Source organism: Schistocerca gregaria, chromosome 2, assembly GCF_023897955.1.
Source record: "Schistocerca gregaria isolate iqSchGreg1 chromosome 2, iqSchGreg1.2, whole genome shotgun sequence".
Classification (NCBI taxonomy): Eukaryota; Metazoa; Arthropoda; class Insecta; order Orthoptera; family Acrididae; genus Schistocerca; species Schistocerca gregaria.
In genome coordinates, this window is record NC_064921.1 from 1,050,794,385 (window position 1) to 1,050,813,603 (window position 19,219).

General features: G+C 40.0%; 1 protein-coding gene across 1 annotated transcript in view; it reads right to left on the bottom strand.

Annotated features, from left to right (window-relative positions):
* Positions 1-19,219, bottom strand: part of LOC126335571 (ATP-binding cassette sub-family C member 4-like) — a 309,710-nt gene that overhangs the window by 29,849 nt on the left and 260,642 nt on the right. Inside the window, exon 20 of the mRNA XM_049999000.1 lies at positions 11,692-11,862. Within this exon, the coding sequence (XP_049854957.1) occupies positions 11,692-11,862 (171 nt within the window). The remainder of the gene's footprint in view (positions 1-11,691; positions 11,863-19,219) is intronic.

Consider the following 19,219-nt stretch of genomic DNA (forward strand, 5'->3'; position numbering starts at 1 on the left):
AATACGACTACTGCGACAACAAGTTGCTGTGTCATAAGGAATGGAACAGGTTTTTTGCATATTGGGACAGAGGAATACCACTATCAGAGAGGTGGCAGGGATGTTACTCATTTATGAACATGGCGATTGATAATAGAAGCCCCAACTGGACAACTTTCTTCTCCAGCACTTCAACTACCTATGAATCTCCCAACCTACTCGTCCACTTCAATGTATGCCACATATAATTCCACCTGCTAGTGCCAGGGTAGTCTCACCAGTGCCACATCCATAACCTGTTGTCTTGCTCTTTCTCCCTAACAGTGCTCAGCCACCCTTCCATCCCTTCCCTCCTGCACCTCATTCCTCTTCTCACATATTCCATCCAATGCAACCCATTACCCCAAATCTGCTGCAGTGATGATAAAACACAGCTGGTCCGTACAATGTAGACATGTACTAGTTTGCTGCAAAGGAGAGCATAGTGTGAAATCCCAGAAACATCTTCAATCTTGTTTATGTAAAATTAATGATATGAATTAATAGAAAGAAACATTCCACATGGGAAAAATATATTAAAAAGATGCTGTGACTTACCAAATGGGAAAGCACTGGTAGGTAGACACAATAAAAAACACACAAACACACAAATATCAAGCTTTCGCAACCAACAGTTGCTTCATCAGGAAAGAGGCAAGGAGAGGGTAAGATGAAAGGATGTGGGTTTTAAGGGAGAGGGTAAGGAGTCATTCCAATCTCGGGAGTGGAAAGACTTACCTTAGGGGGAAAAGGAACAGGTATTCACACACACACACACACACACACACACACACACACACACACATCCATCTGCACATATACAGACACAAGCAGACATATGTAAAAGGCCTTTACATATGACTGCTTATGTCTGTATATGTGCGGATGGATATGTGTGTGTGTGCGAGTGTATACCTGTTCCTTTTTCCCCCCTAAGGTAAAGTCTTTCCACTCCCGGGATTGGAATGACTCCTTACCCTCTCCCTTAAAACCCACATCCTCTCATCTTTCCCTCTTTCCTGATGAAGCAACCGTTGGTTGTGAAAGCTTGATATTTGTGTGCTTTTTTTATTGTGTCTATCTACTAGTGCTTTCCCATTTGGTAAGTCACAGCATCTTTTTTAATATATTTGTTTATGTTAAAAGTACATTGTGAAAGGAAAAGGGAAATGTATCTTTTGGCAAGAATAAGTTGGGATCCTGCAGTAGTTGCACACTACAAAAAGTACTCAAAATTACTACGGTTATTAAAAAATCAATGAACATGAACATAACGTCACAAACCAATACTGCTGACAACAGACTTAAGGCAGTATGGAATGTAGTGAAGTGAGAGACAGGACAACCAGTCACAGAACAGCACGAATGGAAGGGATATGAGCAATGAGTCACAAGTAGCAACTGCTTTTAATAATAATTTCTTAAATATAATAGAATAGTTCAAGAGCAAAATCACAGTGATATGTTGAAAAAGTGTCTTTGATAAAATTCTATCATACGAATGTATTACCAATGTCTCCTTCTGAAATTAAGAAAATCATACATTCTCTCAAAAATAAAAGCTCATCTGGCTTTTCTGGTGTCTCCAATAGAGCATTAAGAATTTGTTCCTGTATAATATGCCCAGTCTTATCTGAAATATGTGATGCATCACTAACTCAGATCATTTTTTTCAGAGAGACAGAAATATGCCATTGTTAAACCCCTCTTTTAGAAAAGTGTTTTACTGCTGACATCATTCTCCAAAATTTTTGAGATGATGATGTATTCTAAAATAGTATCTCACCTTAGCAACAATCGTATCCTTAGCAAATTACAGTTTGGGTTTCAGAAGGGTTGCTCTATTGAGAATGCCATTTACACGTTCAGTCACCAAATTTTAAAAGGCATTAAATAATAAAATAGCACCAGCTGGTATTTTCTGCAACCTCTATATGGAATTTTATTCTGTGAATCGCAGTATTCTCCTAGAGAAATTAACATTTTATGGGATTGATGGTAAAGTGAACCAACGGATACTGTCATATCTAACCAAAAGAATGGAGGAAGTCGTATTCAGTAATTCAAGCAATATAGTCCACGGTCATAATTCTGATGGGGGAGAAATCATGTATGGTTTCCCCAAGGTTCAATCTTTGGTCCACTACTGTTCATCATATATGTAAACGATCTTCCATCTAGAATACAACAAGCAGAATTGGTTCTTTTTCCAGATGACACTAGTATTGTAATCAATCCAAGTACGAGGTGCATTCAAGTTCTAAGGCCTCCGATTTTTTTTCTAATTAACTACTCACCCGAAATCGATGAAACTGGCGTTTACTACTCGATGTAATCACCCTGCAGACGTACACATTTTTCACAATGCTGACGCCACAATTCCATGGCAGCGGCAAAGGCTTCTTTAGGAGTCTGTTTTGACCACTGGAAAATCGCTGAGGCAATAGCAGCACGGCTGGTGAATGTGCGGCCACGGAGAAAGTCTTTCATTGTTGGAAAAAGCCAAAAGTCACTAGGAGCCAGGTCAGGTGAGCAGGGAGCATGAGGAATCACTTCAAAGTTGTTATCACGAAGAAACTGTTGTGTAATGTTAGCTCGATGTGCGGGTGTGTTGTCTTGGTGAAACAGCACACGCACAGCACTTCCCGGACATTTTTGTTGCAGTGCAGGAAGGAATTTGTTCTTCAAAACATTTTCGTAGGATGCACCTATTACTGTAGTGCCCTTTGGAATGCAATGGGTAAGGATTATGCCCTCACTGTCCCAGAACATGGACACCATCATTGTTTCAGCACTGGCGGTTACCCGAAATTTTTTTGGTGGCGGTGAATCTGTGTGCTTCCATTGAGCTGACTGGTGCTTTGTTTCTGGATTGAAAAATGGCATCCACGTCTCATCCATTGTCACAACCGACGAAAAGAAAGTCCCATTCATGCTGTCGTTGCGCGTCAACATTGCTTGGCAACATGCCACACGGGCAGCCATGTGGTCATCCGTCAGCACCCACCTGGATGACACTTTTTGCATTTTCAGGTCGTCATGCAGGATTGTGTGCACAGAACCCACAGAAATGCCAACTCTGGAGGCGATCTGTTCAACAGTCATTCGTCGATCCCCCAAAACAATTATCTCCACTTTCTCTACCATGTTGTCAGACCAGCTTGTGCGAGCCCGAAGTTGTTTCGGTTTGTTGTCACATGATGTTCTGCCTTCATTAAACTGTCGCACCCATGAACACACTTTCGACACATCCATATCTCCATCACCACATGTCTCCTTCAACTGTCAATGAATTTCCATTTGTTTCACATCACGCAAATTCAGAAAACGAATTATTGCAAGCTGTTCAAGTAAGGAATCGCCATTTTAAGTATTTAAAACAGTTCTCATTCTCGCCGCTGGCGGTAAAATTCCATCTGCCGTACGGTGCTGCCGTCTCTGGGACGTATTGACAATGAACGCGGCCTCATTTTAAAACAATGCGCATGTGTTCTATCTCTTTTCAGTCTGGAGAAAAAAAATTGGAGGCCTTAGAACTTCAATGCACCTCATATATGTACAGTAAGAGAAGTAATGTTAAACAAAGTTATTAAAAGTATAATTGACTGGTTTTCTGCGAATGGTCTCCCCCTCAATTTTAAGAGGACCCAACATACTCAGTTCTGCACATCTGGAGGTTCTACACCAGCGATAAGTGTAACATATGGCGAGGAAATAATAAATAGAGTGGAACCTTCAGAATTTTTAGGGGTTGATATTGATGAGAATAAATTGGATAAACACATTTTGTAACTCCTGAAACAACTTAGTTCAGCTACATTTGTGCTTAGAATCATTGCAAACTTTTGGGGAGAGACAAATCAGTAAGTTGACATGTTTTGCATATTTTCATTCAATAATATCATATGGAATAATGTTCTGGTGTAACTCATCTTTAAGGAAGAAAGTCTTCATTGGGCAAAATATGGTCCTCACCCATGATCATTTTGTAAACACCTGTTTAAAGAGTTGGGCATTCTGACTACTGCTTCGCAGTATATTTATTCCCTCATGAAGTTTCTTATAAATAATCCACTACAGTTCAAAAGGAACGATGAGGTTCATAATTACAACCTGAAGGTTGGTTGGTTTGTGGAATTAAAGGACCTGCAGGAAATTTGATAACAAGTTCAGAAAATTTCTCCTTGACAACTCCTTCTACTCCATAGAAGAATTTTGACTGTTGTAATGTGTAAAAGGTAGTGGGCAAAAACCATAGAACATCGTAAAGGTTTGTGCCTCTAGAAATGTGAAAGTAGAGATGCTACATTTCTCTGGCAACAGGACAGACAAAAATAATTTGAGAATGGCAGCTGTGGCATTCAGTCTCTCACAGAAGTTACAGAGCTACATAGTCGCATACAGCACATGGTTTTGTACACTTTTAGCGTGGTTAATTAAAGGTGCAGGTCCTTAGTAGAAATCAGATGTTCACGAATCTTTTTTATGGGTTTAATAGATCGAACAGAGAGTATTCTAAGAACTGAAACTTTCCAAATAAGGAAACTACGCAACTGCACTCTCTAGAATATGCACAGAAGAAAAAGTAGTAAATTAAAATAATTATCCAAACACAAATGCAATGAATTTACATACCAGATTGAATCTGCACGTATAGCACTTCAACCTTATAAAGTGATTACTCAACTTTTTATGGAGGTACATAGAGAAAATATAAAATATACCCATATTTGGTAGGTTCTGCCCTGCACTGGGTATGAGTCTTGCAGTGTAATATATTATATGTTGTCTATACTATTGTAAATCTTTTTCGTGCCATCCTTTTTGTTGTTAAGGTCTTTAATAGGCTTTCTGTGAATTATATAGTGGTCTTTTCTATGATCAAGCAGCTTTGTTTCTTACCGTTTCACAAAACATTATGCATTATATTAAATTGAAACTTATCTGATTTAGATGAGAAAGTCTCTGATTTATTCTGAGGGAGAAATAGAAATCTTTAACTGTGTACCATGTGCTGAGAGAAAAAGCAATCAATGTGAATCTGAGTCTTGAGTTTACAAGTAGTATAAGTAGTAAAAGTAACCACTAACTATGTAACTGAGGCATTTAGTGATAAAAATGCATAGAAACAGCTGGAAACATTCAAGATTTAGAAGAACATTCTACTTCAGAGAGAGAGAGAGAGAGAGAGAGAGAGAGAGAGAGAGAGAGAGAGAGAGAGAGAGATTTTGGGGCAGGGAGCACAGTTTCCCAGAGCTGTGGCCAGAGTTGTAATCATCCAGGATGATTTAGCCACATATGGGTGTGTGTTGGGAATGGTGGGCATTCGTGTCAGGAAAAAAGAATACTCTAGGACAGTTTCCCAAATCACCCAAACTTTATTGTACAAACAATACATGTAGAATACATAAAATTATTAAATTTGCAGTTCAAGATCACAAGTATTTCTGTGAGATAGCAACCACTGCTTTGGGATACACCAGTCCACACCACCTTGACCTGGATGGCATATTTTCCAAGTTCATTAAATAACTAGGAAAAGCACTACAATATTCAGTACAATTTTACAATGAAATATTGGACAGTGGAAAAATCCCTCAGTGATTTAAAAATGTAAAAATTATTGCTACATTTATGCTTTTCTTTAGATCCAGCAAACTATTATCCAGTTGTGCTACTAAGTGTCTATTACAAGATGCTGCAGAGACTTTTGTGTAACAGAATACTTCCTACAATTTATGTTGTAACACCTCCTACCCACTCCACACCCCATGTCAAGCAGGATTTCATGCAGACTGAAGATACTGCAACAGGTTCTCACCCTGACATCCTTTATAGAAGTGGGCTTCCAAGCAACAAAGAAAACCTCAAAGGTATTTATTGACCTCACAGCAGCATCACATCATTTGGATGGATGTTTCAATGCATAAATGAAGTCAACCCATTCCAAGTTCAAAGATCATTGCACTAATGGAAAACATGCTTAAAACTGCTCTTTTAAAATTAACATTGGAGGACCTGCAAGTAAATTCTACATTGTAAAGAATAGTCTCCCACATAACTCAGGTTTGCGTTCACTTTTATTTAACATCTACACCACTGACATAGCACCACTGACTGAAAAGTTTAGCTACGCCCAACTCAAAGCAACACATTCAAAGATTGTGAACAAACACTTAGTAACAACTTAGGAAAGCTTGACCAGTATCACAAAAAATGGAGACTCTGCCTGACCTCTAATAAAACAGAAATTAGCTCATTCCACCCAACCAACAGGATATATTCTTCTGCAATGAAATATCACAACATAGTCGACACCCCAAATATTTTGAATTTTTTTAAGGTAACTGGCTGGTGCTAGCTGGGGATCTAATGCAAAGACCTTGAGAACTACAGCACAGGCACTTGAGTATCATGGTGCCGAATACAGTTCTCTTGTTTGAAGTAGAAGTAGTTGTATCAATAAAATAATAGATATATATCTAAATGAGGATTGTGACAGGAACTATTAAGTACACATCAGTACCATGGCTGTCACTATTCACCAATATTGCCCCATCAAATCTGATGGCAACACCCAGTAACAGTGCTTTATTGTGAGTGGAATATAATCTTGAGTTATGCATGCTTGTAGTCATACTGTTAGTAACTGGTTTGTAACACTACATGTTGACTCTTCTGGTGTCACATTTCCTCCTATCTGTGCAGTGGAAACTATACAGTTTGCCACTGCTGCCCTTACAAGCAACCATTATAGTGGGCATCTATGCTGCATAAAATCTAGAACCTCATCTATGTATGCGAGTATGTCCAGTCATCAGCATTAGTGTATGATTGACATGGCACAAAAAAGTGCAGATAACAACAGTTTATGCTTCATTTATCAGACGTTCCTATAATCTAATTGACAAGCAATATTTTAATAGTTTTGTCACTAAACCATATTCTGAAGTTCCACACAGTTTGTATAACTGCCTCTGCTGTTTTACAGATAAGTGAAACAAATGCAACAATCACCTTTTCTACATCTGCACCATCTTCTAATCATACCCAAATAAATAAAGGCAAAAATGAATGTGAAGAAAAATTGAATCAAAATCCTTAGGAACACAAATGTGTCATTTCAGATATTAACATTTCAGGAGTTGAAGTCATGGGCTTGACAGGTTACCAATCTCTTCAATCCCCTTGAACTACCTTTGAGGCTACAGCAGTGTGAAAACATCACAGACAAATACCTCAAAGATTCAAGTCAACAAGACGCAAAGAACAATTCATGTTTTAGGTAGAAATGCTAAAGGTTCAACACACCATTATGGCTTTCGAATTAAAAGAGACCACTCACCGAAAAGCATTGAATCATTGATACACACACACACACACACACACACACACACACACACACACACACACACACACACACACGCTAGCTTTCAGAGTTACCCTTTGATGAGTTACACTAAAACACACTCTCTCTCTCTCTCTCTCTCTCTCTCTCTCTCTCTCTCTCTCTGTGTGTGTGTGTGTGTGTGTGTGTGTGTGTGTGTGTGTGTGTAAGGGGGGGGCACTTTTTTCCTTTTCTTTTTTTACTCTAGCTCTTCAAAGGATAACTCCAAAAGCTACAAATTTTTCGTCTTTTTTGTGTTCCATGAAACTAGTTTCTGAAGTCTAATGACTATTCTTTAGGTAGCAGCACACTGATAGTTCTGCAGAGCAGCCAACAGATAGACTAGATTTTAGATCTTGATACTCTACCAAATAGAAAGGTTCTTATCTCTTTCACATCTGTCCTTTGCCAGTGTCATTGGGTCAGAGACCAGGAGAACATGCTAGCCAGAGCAATAGGCAAACACCCTCCGTATCAAGGTACGTCACAAGAGCATGGGCAACATAAGGTCTTGCGTTATCTTGTTGAAATATTACGTAGTAGAGACACTGATGATAGGGTATAGCTACTGGCCTAACCACTTCATAAATGTAACACCTGCACTTTAAATTACTTGCTATTCAAACCAGAGGTTATCATGTTGTGTAACCAACAGTATGCCATATCATCACACCAGGTCTGTATGAACATGACAAATGCCGTGTGCCCAGCAGTGGTCATAGCAAAACCTTACATCTGACACCATAGCCTGGCCTGTTGGTGAAACATCCGTCACTATGCATGGGTAGTCAATGTTTTAATAGACAACATTGTGGCACTCCTGTGTCCACTGTTGGTGTTGGGTGCCTCATTGTTAGCACACCTCTCTGTGCTACCAAGTCAAGGAAAGTCACAACAATGGTCACAGTGCTGACAATCTGTGGTATCCCAGATGTCACAACACTATCAGTGTGGGTACACGTCTTCCTGCAAACAAGCCCATTTCTTCACTCAAGGTAAGTGATGTGGCTGTACCATACTACAGAGACAGGTGAACAACATCTCCTCTGAGGTGCTAGTCATATGGGGCTGTTGAGATCCTGCATGGTGTTAAGTATGGCTCTCAGGGATCCATCAATTCCATATTCATGTGATACCAATGGTATGTTGACCAACATGAGCAGCAATATCAACAATTTATTAAATACAGTCTTGATGGGGAATGACTGTACTGCTGTCAAATTCCAACACATGCAGATAGACATTTATTCTTATTTGTATCATAATGTGATCTTCTCGCAAACAACTAATATTCAAATTTAATATGAATGACAAACATGCTGGAAGATCTTTTCTATATACAGCACGTAGATGGTGTTCCCCTATCTATTTTGTCCAGTTATGTCAAAAGATGTATCATTTAGATATCCAAGTACACAGTAAATTTTATGCCAATTTAGCCTCTACTGCATGCCATCTTTATGGTGTTGCAACTTAAGTGGCCAGCAGAAAACACACACTGGCCAGCCAGAACATTATGACCACTATCGATGTAAACCCATCCACGAGACAGTGCTTGTAGTGTCAGTGAGAGTGCTGTCCTTGATTAAAATGGGGAAGGTGCGTGATCTATCTGAGTTTGACTGTGGACAGATTGGGATAGCCCATAGGATCACCAAGAGCATTTTGGATACTGCATGACTTTTTGAGCGTTCAAGAAGCACTATGTGAGTATCTCCAACACTTGGCGTAACCAAGGTGAAACCACATCCTGGTGTCATGGGGTTGGGTGGCCACCCTTCATGACAGACATTGGACGTCGTAGGCTGGGCAAACTGGTAAAACAGGTCAGGAGACAAACTGTGGGGGAATGCGCTGGGCAGAGTAAAGTGTGTCTGAATAGACTCCTAATGATGGGCCTCTGCAGCCAATGACCCACGCACGTTCCAATGTTAATGCCACGACATCGGCAATTACAACTGAAATGGGCATGTGACCATCAACACTGGTTGTCGGTGTAGTGTCAGAGTATTGCATTGTCTGATGAATCCCAATACCTTCTTCATCATGCCGTCATCTTCTGGGGGAACAGCTCCTTGACGCCTGTACTGAGAGGCAAAGGAGAGCTGGCAGTGGATGCAGTCTGCTCTGGGGAACACAGTGAGGGAAAAACGACTGTCTGTATGCCTCCGAATGAGCTCTAATTTCTCATATCATATCTTCGTGGTCCTCAAGCGCAACGTATGTTGGCAGGAGCAGAATTGTTTGGCAGTCAGCTTCAAATACCAGCTCTCTAAATTTTCTTAATAGTGTTCCCCAAAAAGAATGCTGCCTTCCCTCCAGAGATTCTCATTTGAGTACCCGAAGCATCTCTGTAACACTTATGTTTTGTTTGAACCGACCAGTAACAAATCTAGCAGGCCTCCTCTGAATTGCTTTGATATCTTCGTTCAATCTGACATGGTATGGATCCCAAACCCTTGAACAGTACTCAAGAATAGGTCGCACCAGCATCCTACATGTAGTCTCCTATCACAGTTTTCATATGCTCGTTCCACCTCACATCACTTTGCAATGTTTACCCAGATATTTAAACAACTTAACTGTGTCAAACTAGACACTAGTAATACTGGATCTGAACATTACAGGTTTATCCTTCTTACTCATCTGCATTAACGTATATTTTTCCAGATAGCCACTCATCACACAAACCGGGAAATTTGTCTAAGTGGTCTTGTATCTTCCTACAGCCACTCAACTTTGTCACCTTACTGTGCAGTGCAGCATCATCAGCAAACAACCGCACACTCCTGACTCCTGCCCACCCTGTCCGCCAAATCATCTACATTTATAGTCAACAACAGTGGTCCTATCACTCTTCCCTGGGGCACTCCCGACAATACCTTTGTCTCTGATGAACACTCACCATCTGTATTTACTTGGTTCCAATAAAGAAATTACATAAAATGAATATGTTCTTGTAATTAATATTGTAATTGATGATATTAACAATTATTTATATTTTCTTTTCCTTCAGCGCTTGTCCTATCTGTGCCATGGTCTGCCAACAACTGGGTATTAGCCAAAAATAAATTGGTAATTATTTGTGTTATATATTGCAATTTATCCCAAAGAAGGGAAGTATTGCTCATACACTGTTTGTGAATATATAAACTGTATTCAATATACATCCATATTTTGACTGTTTGTGTGTTACTGTGGCAGAGATGGATGCTTAGTCTATAATTTGTCAAGACAAGTGTCAAAAACCATCTAAAAGACATATACAGAACAGCTAATGAACCAAACGTAAGCTATATACTACGGTGTCCAGCTTCAACCATGTCATGGACAGCACCTTATCTTTCACCAGGGTAGTGTGTACATTATCTACGAGTGAAAGAATCGAATGAGGCGGCGCGAATTTCTAGTTGGTGTGATGAATGACAGGTTGCTCTGCAAGTGGAACAATATAAGTTACTGTATTGTAGATGAGTAGGAAAAACAATCCTGTAATGTTTGACTATATCATTAGTAGCATGCTGCTGGACACAGCCACATCGATTAAATATCTAGGCATGACATTGCAAAGCGATATGAAATGGAATGAGCATGTCAGGTTGCTAGTACAGACAATGAATGCGTGACCTAGTTTTATTGGGAGAATTTTGGGAAAGTGTAGCTTATCTGTAAAGGAGATGGCATATGGAATGCTAGTGTGACTCATTCCTGAGTACAGGTAACTGTTTGGGATCCCTCCCAGGTCAGCTGAAAGGAAGATACCGAAGCAATTCAGAGGTGTGCTACTAGGTATGTTTCTGTTAGTATTACAGAAATGCTGTGTGAATTCGAGTGGGAATCCCTGGAGGGAAGGTGAAGCTCTTTTTGCAAGTCACTATTGTAGAAATCTAGAGAAACAGCTTTTGAGGCCAACTGCAGATCCATTCTGCTGTCGCCAGCATATATCTTGTGTAAGGGCTATGAAGATACAACGAGAGAAATTAGGCTTCTACAGAAGCTTATAGACAGTCGGTTTTCTCTCATCATTTCTTCTAGTGGAACAGGAAAGGAAATGATTAGTAGTGGTACACTGTATGTGCAGTATGTATGCAGATGTAGAAACACAACTGATACCTCCATAGAATTATGTTCCTGTCCCAGTTAATTTTACTGTGGTCCTATTGTTTGCCCTTCCTATGAAGAGAACCTGTTCACTACTGACTTAAGCTGCTTATGCACCTGCAAATCTGCAGACTTTCAATAGGATATTCAGAATGTATAATGGTTAACAACATTAGACGAAATACCTGATTCAGATTCGAAAGGTGGCTCTCTCTCAATGTCATTGTATTGTAGAATTCTTTCCACTGATGTCATCTGACTGACAACTTCCGTTGTTTCTCTGATTGCTATCTGTAGCATTCCTGTCAACATCAGAGATTGTGCAATTGCAAGGCCAACATATCCACCTAAAACACCTACAATGAAACAAACAAAATAATTACATTAAGAAACCAGTCACCAAAATCACACAAGTCAAATATTAACAAAACAGACATTTAAAAAAGTTACAAAATGCTAGGTCTCAGGACAACATGTTCTTTCTCTAGGAAAACCACTTGTCTTTTAACAGAAATAGATTCACTGGTTCCAAAACTTTTGGTTTGTATCTTTAGCATCTGCCACCTGTTAAGTAGTACAGTTACTCCACTCCACTTAATTAAAACAGGTATAAGTGAATTAGAGATGAGACACTGTGGACTACAGTTAAGCTTCTGTGGTTGTAATGTTCCCATCAGAAGCACGAGGTGAGGGGAATGCACACACTATTCAGTAATGAATTTGAGTACTTCTAACTACATAGTTTTATCCTGTGTACCTTCCAGCACTAGTGCCTTCCAGCACAGGTCCTTTTTTTCAGAAGTGTTAGTTCACCATAATATTTAGAAGAGCTTCTGTGAATCTTGGAAAGTAGGGAGAGGTAATGGAAAAATTGAAGCAGTGATGGCAAGTTGTAATTTGTCATGGTACATGTCAGCAGTAGAAAAGCAGTGTTACAAGTTTGAGTCCTGGCCCTTCACACAGTTTTAATATGCCAGCAAGTTTCAAATGAAGCTTTTATTGCAAACTCACTTTACCTCTCTGTTCCTACTGTTCTACTGAAAACCAGAAGGGCGGGAAGAGAGAGGTAAAGCAAACATCTGCAGTTTACTTCTAACCTCTGGTAATAGTAAATCAGCTGCTTGGCAAAATGTTAGGAATTAATGTCATATATTTGACATAAAAATAATTTGGAACGAATATTGCAGACAGATATAACAGACATGTTTCTGAAGTAGGTAAGGATTGTGTCTCTTCCAAAAAAATGTGATGCAGAAGATAGAAAACTATAAGCCTAGTTGCTGCTGTAATCACTCTTAAAATTACAGAATCCATTACAAAAGGCAGACCAATGAATTGCCTGAACAAATGCAATATTCTCAGTGAAACTCAGTTTGTTTTCCGAGTAGTAGAAATGCAGAATCAGTCATAGTGGAGTTTACAAAAGTGGTACTTGATGAACTACACAAGGATGAATGTTTCAGAGGTATATTTTTACATCTATCAAAGGCCTTTGATACTGCTTGACATAGAATTTGGCTAAAAAGCTAAAATTGTCGGAGGAGGAACTGCAAATAGTGGCTCTGATCAAATCAGAAAAAAGAGGCTACAAAAGGTAGAGGTAGCACAGGCTCCAAATAAATTAAAATTTTTAGTGAAACTTGCATGAAATCCCTAATATATTAATACAGAAATGCCTTAGAGCAGCAACTTAGGACCAATATTGTTTTTAATGTATACCAATAACTTTACACACAATGTTAGACCCACGTAGAAAATTATTTTTGTTGATGACAGTAATATAATAAGCACAGATAAAACACCAGAACTTATAGTCTAAAGAAGCAAATGAAACCCTAAATAACATTTAGAACTGTTCTTCAAGCACCAAAATACACTTAAAATAAAGAAACAAACAGCATTAATTTCTGCATAAAGAGGGAAAATAATTCTGTAAAGTCAGATTCATATGAAAATTACATACAGTATATTGTCCAGGCAGCAAACTCAAAATTTTTGTGTAGTGGGATGCACATAAATACACTAGGAAAAAAGTCATCAGCTTGCTATTCTGTTAGAGTACTGATATCAGTCAGTAAAATCTTCTCAGTTTACAAGCCGCATCATCTTGAATAAAATACTCAGGCTTTCAATAGCTGTCTCTCCCATAGTCATCACAAGTTGAAATCACTGACTGCCTTGTCAGGCAATGTGTTCTGCCTATATAAGCAATAGCAGTGTCTGGAATCTTCCAAAGAGGGCTGGAGAGGGGCACACATGGAAGGCAAGTCGGGCAGCTCTGTCCTGCTGTGGGACCAAGTGACATCACATGGCGCCTGTGCCACGTTACTCCGATGACACTGACATCAGGGTGTAACAGATAATGCCTTATCATTACACACTATTCCTACATGCACTCCATCTTTAGCTATGGATCATTTTTCGGGGTCCCATACACAAAATGTGGACACAGTCTTCAAACTACAGAGAAGGGCTATTAGAATTAATAACTGACAATAGTATCCAAGTTTCCTGTGAAGATTTGTTTAAACAGTTCAGGATTATAACTACACCATGTGAGTACATCTTAGAGTACTAATGTGTTATTTGTGTCATTATTTATTTATTTTCAGGTGCAACTGATTCTTGATGTAAGTGTATCACTAGAATGTAGAACATGTCAGATTATTATAGTAATAACCAGATGTAAAAGTTCATAAAGGTTACAATCTAAATCATATGTAAACACTGCAGGGAAAGTTCTGGCTGAATGTAAACACTTTGGAAGTAAATGAGACCACTCCCTGAATAGCAGAAGTGTTGAGTTCTTGTTAGTCACATGCAAAAGAGAAAGAAAAGGAGAACTTGTTATCTTTCGGAATAAATCCTTTTCCAGGATTGCATTTTGGCAGATGGACTAATGTCAGGTTGGGATTGGATCAGGTGGGGTGGATAGCAACAGAGAGGGGAGAAGTTAGTGGCTTTGATGGAGGCAGCAGGTTTACTGGTTAGGAATGTGGGAGAGACAGGTGATAGGCACTTGAGCTAGGTGTGTTATACACAGGTACTGGAGACGGTTGGGTGCGATGAGTGGGTGAAGGTGATGGAGAGAGGTGGAGTGTGAAGGGAGACAGGATGGAGGAATGGGAATCTGTTGGGTAGAGGGTGTGGTGATAGTAAGTTAATGGATGTTGAGCACAAGAGGGTTACAGTAGTGAAGGATATGTTTCAAGGATAACTCCCATCTGCATAGTTGAGAAAAGCTGGTGGTGGAGGGATGGATCCACATGGCCCAGATTGTTAGGCAGCCACCAAATTCAAGCATGTTGTGCTCAGCTGCATGTTGTGCCACTGGCTGGTCATCTTTGTACGTGGCTAGGTCGTGGTGGCCATTCATTCTGGTGGACAACTAGTTGCTTCTCGTACTCACATAAAGAGATGTGCAGTGATTGGGGTCAACAGCTTCACCCAGTTACCCCACAGTGTGATTTAACCTAAATGAAATTAAAAGAATGACCTTCTTTTTATCAACTGATTCCAACTCATTGATAAGCCTGTATACACTGGGGATTTCAGTCAAACACCCTGTGCTAGTAATTTGAACAGCCCAGATTTCTGCAAACATGGTATGCAGTACGTACTTCCAATAGAGTCCCTGGCTCTGGAGCTGTCAGTACAGATGAATACTGCCTTAAAATACTGTATTACGAACTGCACCAATGTTTTATTATTAATGTGAGCCACATGGGCACAGGAACACCAGTTATTAAGTTCACAATTTCAATGGGAATGGGATGCTAAAGCTATTTAGTCCAGATGCTCTTAAGATTTTCCTTGAAATCTCCTGAATATCTAAATATGCTTAGCGTAGGGGACGAAGAGTTCTAGTGATCCAGAAGTATCCAGCAAATTATTGTATGGTTAGGTTCGAGGTGACTGATTTCAGATTGTAGGATTCATATTGGATTCAATTTGGCACAGAGATACTGCTGGCAAGGTGGAAAGTTTGTTCATGTGCATCAAGCATGAATGCATTGGAAGTGTGAGCCTTTTAGGTTAGCTTACAATCAATGAAGAGTCCCTGGTATTTGACTACCATCTTTGAAGGGATGTAGTGCAGGTATATAGTTGCAATGGCTGAATATTTGCTCTATGCCTCAAGAACAATACTACTTTATCTGTGGATACATCCAGTCCATTTATTGTGAGCCACTGTTGGAGCTTGAACATTGTGGCTGTCAGTTACACTCTCCTAGGGATGTACTTTCAGTTTAAATACTTACATTGTTTGCATACTGCAAAACTTCCACTTCCTCCAGCAATAGCCTACTTAGGTCAGCATTGTGGATATCAAACAGAATAGTGCCAAAACATGTCCTTGTGGCAACCCCATAGTTCTGGTTCATATAGTAAGTCCTTCATGTACAACTAGTAGCAATCGATCAGAGAGATAGGGAAACAACACATATGAAGTGACAGCATTTTGATTCTGTGTAGTACACATATCCATCAAACTGGACTCTTTGCTAGTCACCACATAGCCGAAATGCTGAGTCACAGAAAGGCATAAAAAAAGGCTGTCTTTGGTCAACAAGGTCATTGACATAAACAGACAACGTACACACATACACGTACTCAAGCAAATGCAACTTATGCGCACATGACCACAGTCTCTGGTAGCTGGAGCCAGACTGCAAGCAGTGGGGCATTATCAGAGAGGCAACCACGTGGGGAAGGGGAGGGATAGCGGGTAGGGGTGGGGGATGGTAAAATGCTGCTGGGATCATGTGGGGATGAGGTGGAGCAACTAGGTGCAATCAGGAGGTTAGATGGAGATGGGGGGAGAGAGAGGGGGGTGGGCATGGTGGAGAGTTAGTGGAAAAGCAGTAAAATAAAAAATAAAGAGACTGGGTGTGTTAGTGGAATAGAGTGCTGTGTTGTGCTGGATGGGGCAGTGACAATGACTAATGAAAGTGGAGGCTAGAAGGTTTATGGGAATGTAGGATATATTGCAGGGAGAGTTCCCAACTGTGCAGTTCAGAAAAGCTGGTGTTCGTGGGAACAATCCAAATGGCAAAGACTGTGAAGCAATCATTGAAATGAGTCCTTCATTTCAATGAATGCTTCACAGCCTGTGCCATCTGGATCCTTCACACTAACACCAGCTTTCCTGAATTGCACAGGTGGAAACTCTCCCTGTAACATATTCTAATTTCCCGTAACCCTCCTGGCCTCATTCTTTGTTAGCCATTGTCCATTAACCATTGTCCTTCCCCATCTAACCCGTTCCCTGTTTCCATTCCAGCATTACACAGTGCTCTATTCCACCAACACACCCAGTCTTTTGACTTTTTACTTCTTTCCTTTTCCACTAACCCCCGCCCCCTCTCCCCCACCCTCCATCTAACCTCTTGAATGCATCTAGCCCCCTGCTTTCCACCTCACCCCTGCATGCTCCCAGTAGCACTTTACTCTGCCCCACCCCTACCTGCTATCCCTCCCCCTCCCTGCTCCAACCTCCTCCTCACCCCCACTTGGCTGCCTCTCCCATAATGCCCTGTTGCTCACAATCTGGTTCCAGCTGCCAGAGATTGTGGTCATGTGTGTGTGAGCTGCATTGCGTGAGTGTGTGTATGTTGCCTCTGCTAAATTTCTTCTCCATAATGCGATAGGAAGTCTTTAATTACCAATCTGAACTCCACACTATCCTCCTAAAATTCTCAGCATTTTTGGGTGTGTCTCATTTTCTTACCTTGACTCCAGTTCCCTCTTTTAGTGTGGCAACACTGCTTGAGTGTTCTATTGTGTTGAGTTACTCAGTGACATAAAGTTCCCTCTGACTGTTCGATTGCATCCCACATATAATCCAAATCATCCTAAATATTGCCCTTGAAGTTGTACACTGCACCTTACCCCCCGTCCTCCCCCCTCCCCCCTCTCCCCTCCCTCCCTCTCCTTACTGACGTATCTGTTGTCCCAACACTCTCTCCCCTAATCTTTGATAAATTATTTTTTATTTTGAAAGTCTCTTTTAGACCAACAAAAAATGGGTGTAACTTTTAAAAAATCTTACTATGTTACTATTTATTCACTGAAACAAATTATTATTCTGTATCTGTGCACTGAAGTTATCATCATTGTTTTCATGTTAGAACAACATTATGACATTATCGGCACTACTTTTCTGATGCTAGTTAGCTAATTTTGCTTCATTTTATATAGTGGAGGTACATTTATTGTCAGATATTCTCGCATATTCTAGTTAGTGTGTACTGATCACACACTTTTACTCGGCCCCCGAGTGGAGAGAGCTGGGAGCGGAAGCTTGCGATCAGCTCATAGCACACTGGCCGCTGAGGCAGGCACCGCTTCCTCCTCCCAGAGCAGCCACCTCATAGCTTTTTCAAGAAACACACATGTAATGGGTCAGTGCATCACACATGTAACCTGAAAGTTGAGGCGAGTCACTAGAAGAACCAGGTATAGCCTCTTAGCTCATTTTTGTAAATAATGTTAGCAATCACTATGCACAATACTGCACATGGATCAACACTATGTTCACAACGGCTACTTACTGTTATGGTGCAGAATACTGTTAATTAGCTAAGGGTGCGGATGGATATGTGTGTGTGTGCGAGTGTACACCTGTCCTTTTTTTCCCCTAAGGGAAGTCTTTCCGCTCCCGGGATTGGAATGACTCCTTACCCTCTCCCTTAAAACCCACATCCTTTCGTCTTTCCCTCTCCTTCCTGAAGAAGCAACCATCGGTTGCGAAAGCTAGTAATTCTGTGTGTGTGTTTGTGTGTTTTGTTCATGTGCCTGTCTGCCGGCGCTTTCCCGCTTGGTAAGTCTTGGAATCTTTGTTTTTAATATATTTTTCCCATGTGGAAGTTTCTTTCTATTTTATTTACATCATCATTTTATTATTATTATTATTAATATTACCACTTTATTAACAAATCTTCAAATACTACTCTTACCGAACAGACTGCATCAGACTTATACTTGATAAACATACACAATAAGATAGAACTACATTAATAAAAATTATGGGTCATAAGCGAGTGACTGCTTGTTACATCGCTCTCTAAGTTTTCATATATTTTTAGGTTTCAGATATTATTTACTATATAAGTGACTTATTAGTGGTTTCTTCATTCACCTCTGCGTTTCTTGTGTTGTGACCTGATATTTGTGAGTGTTTCGTATCGAGCAAGTTAACCTCTTACCTGTGTTTACATTCCGCGCTAACCAGTTGCAGCTGTAGTGGTGCATCGAAAGCTAAGTACTAATTAATTGTGTGTGTATAGTGGTTTTATTTAGGAACTTTAGTAGTCTTGGTGTTTAGTAGTGCTTGCTGTTTTCTGGTGAAATAATTTCAGAAGAACCTTTTGGGAACAGTTTTCAGTTTCGTTACTGTGTCATTAGACGTTTGATTCTCTTTCTGTATTAGGCTTTTGTTATATTCTCATTTTTTGTTGATTAATACTGTTAATAATAGTAGTTACTTCCCTTGTAGAGTAAGCTGTGATTATTGTAGTCAGGTTTTTAACATCTTCTTATTGTAGTAGCGGAACTTAGATAAGTAGTTTTCTTGTTTCAATAAGTGTAAAATTTTACCATGAGTGAGAAGTGTGGGCTTTGCCATAGGTTCGTGAGTAGTGGATTGCGGTGTGAGACTTGTTCGAAGTATTTTCACTGGGGGGAATGCAGTGGGGAAGCCAGTGGGCATTC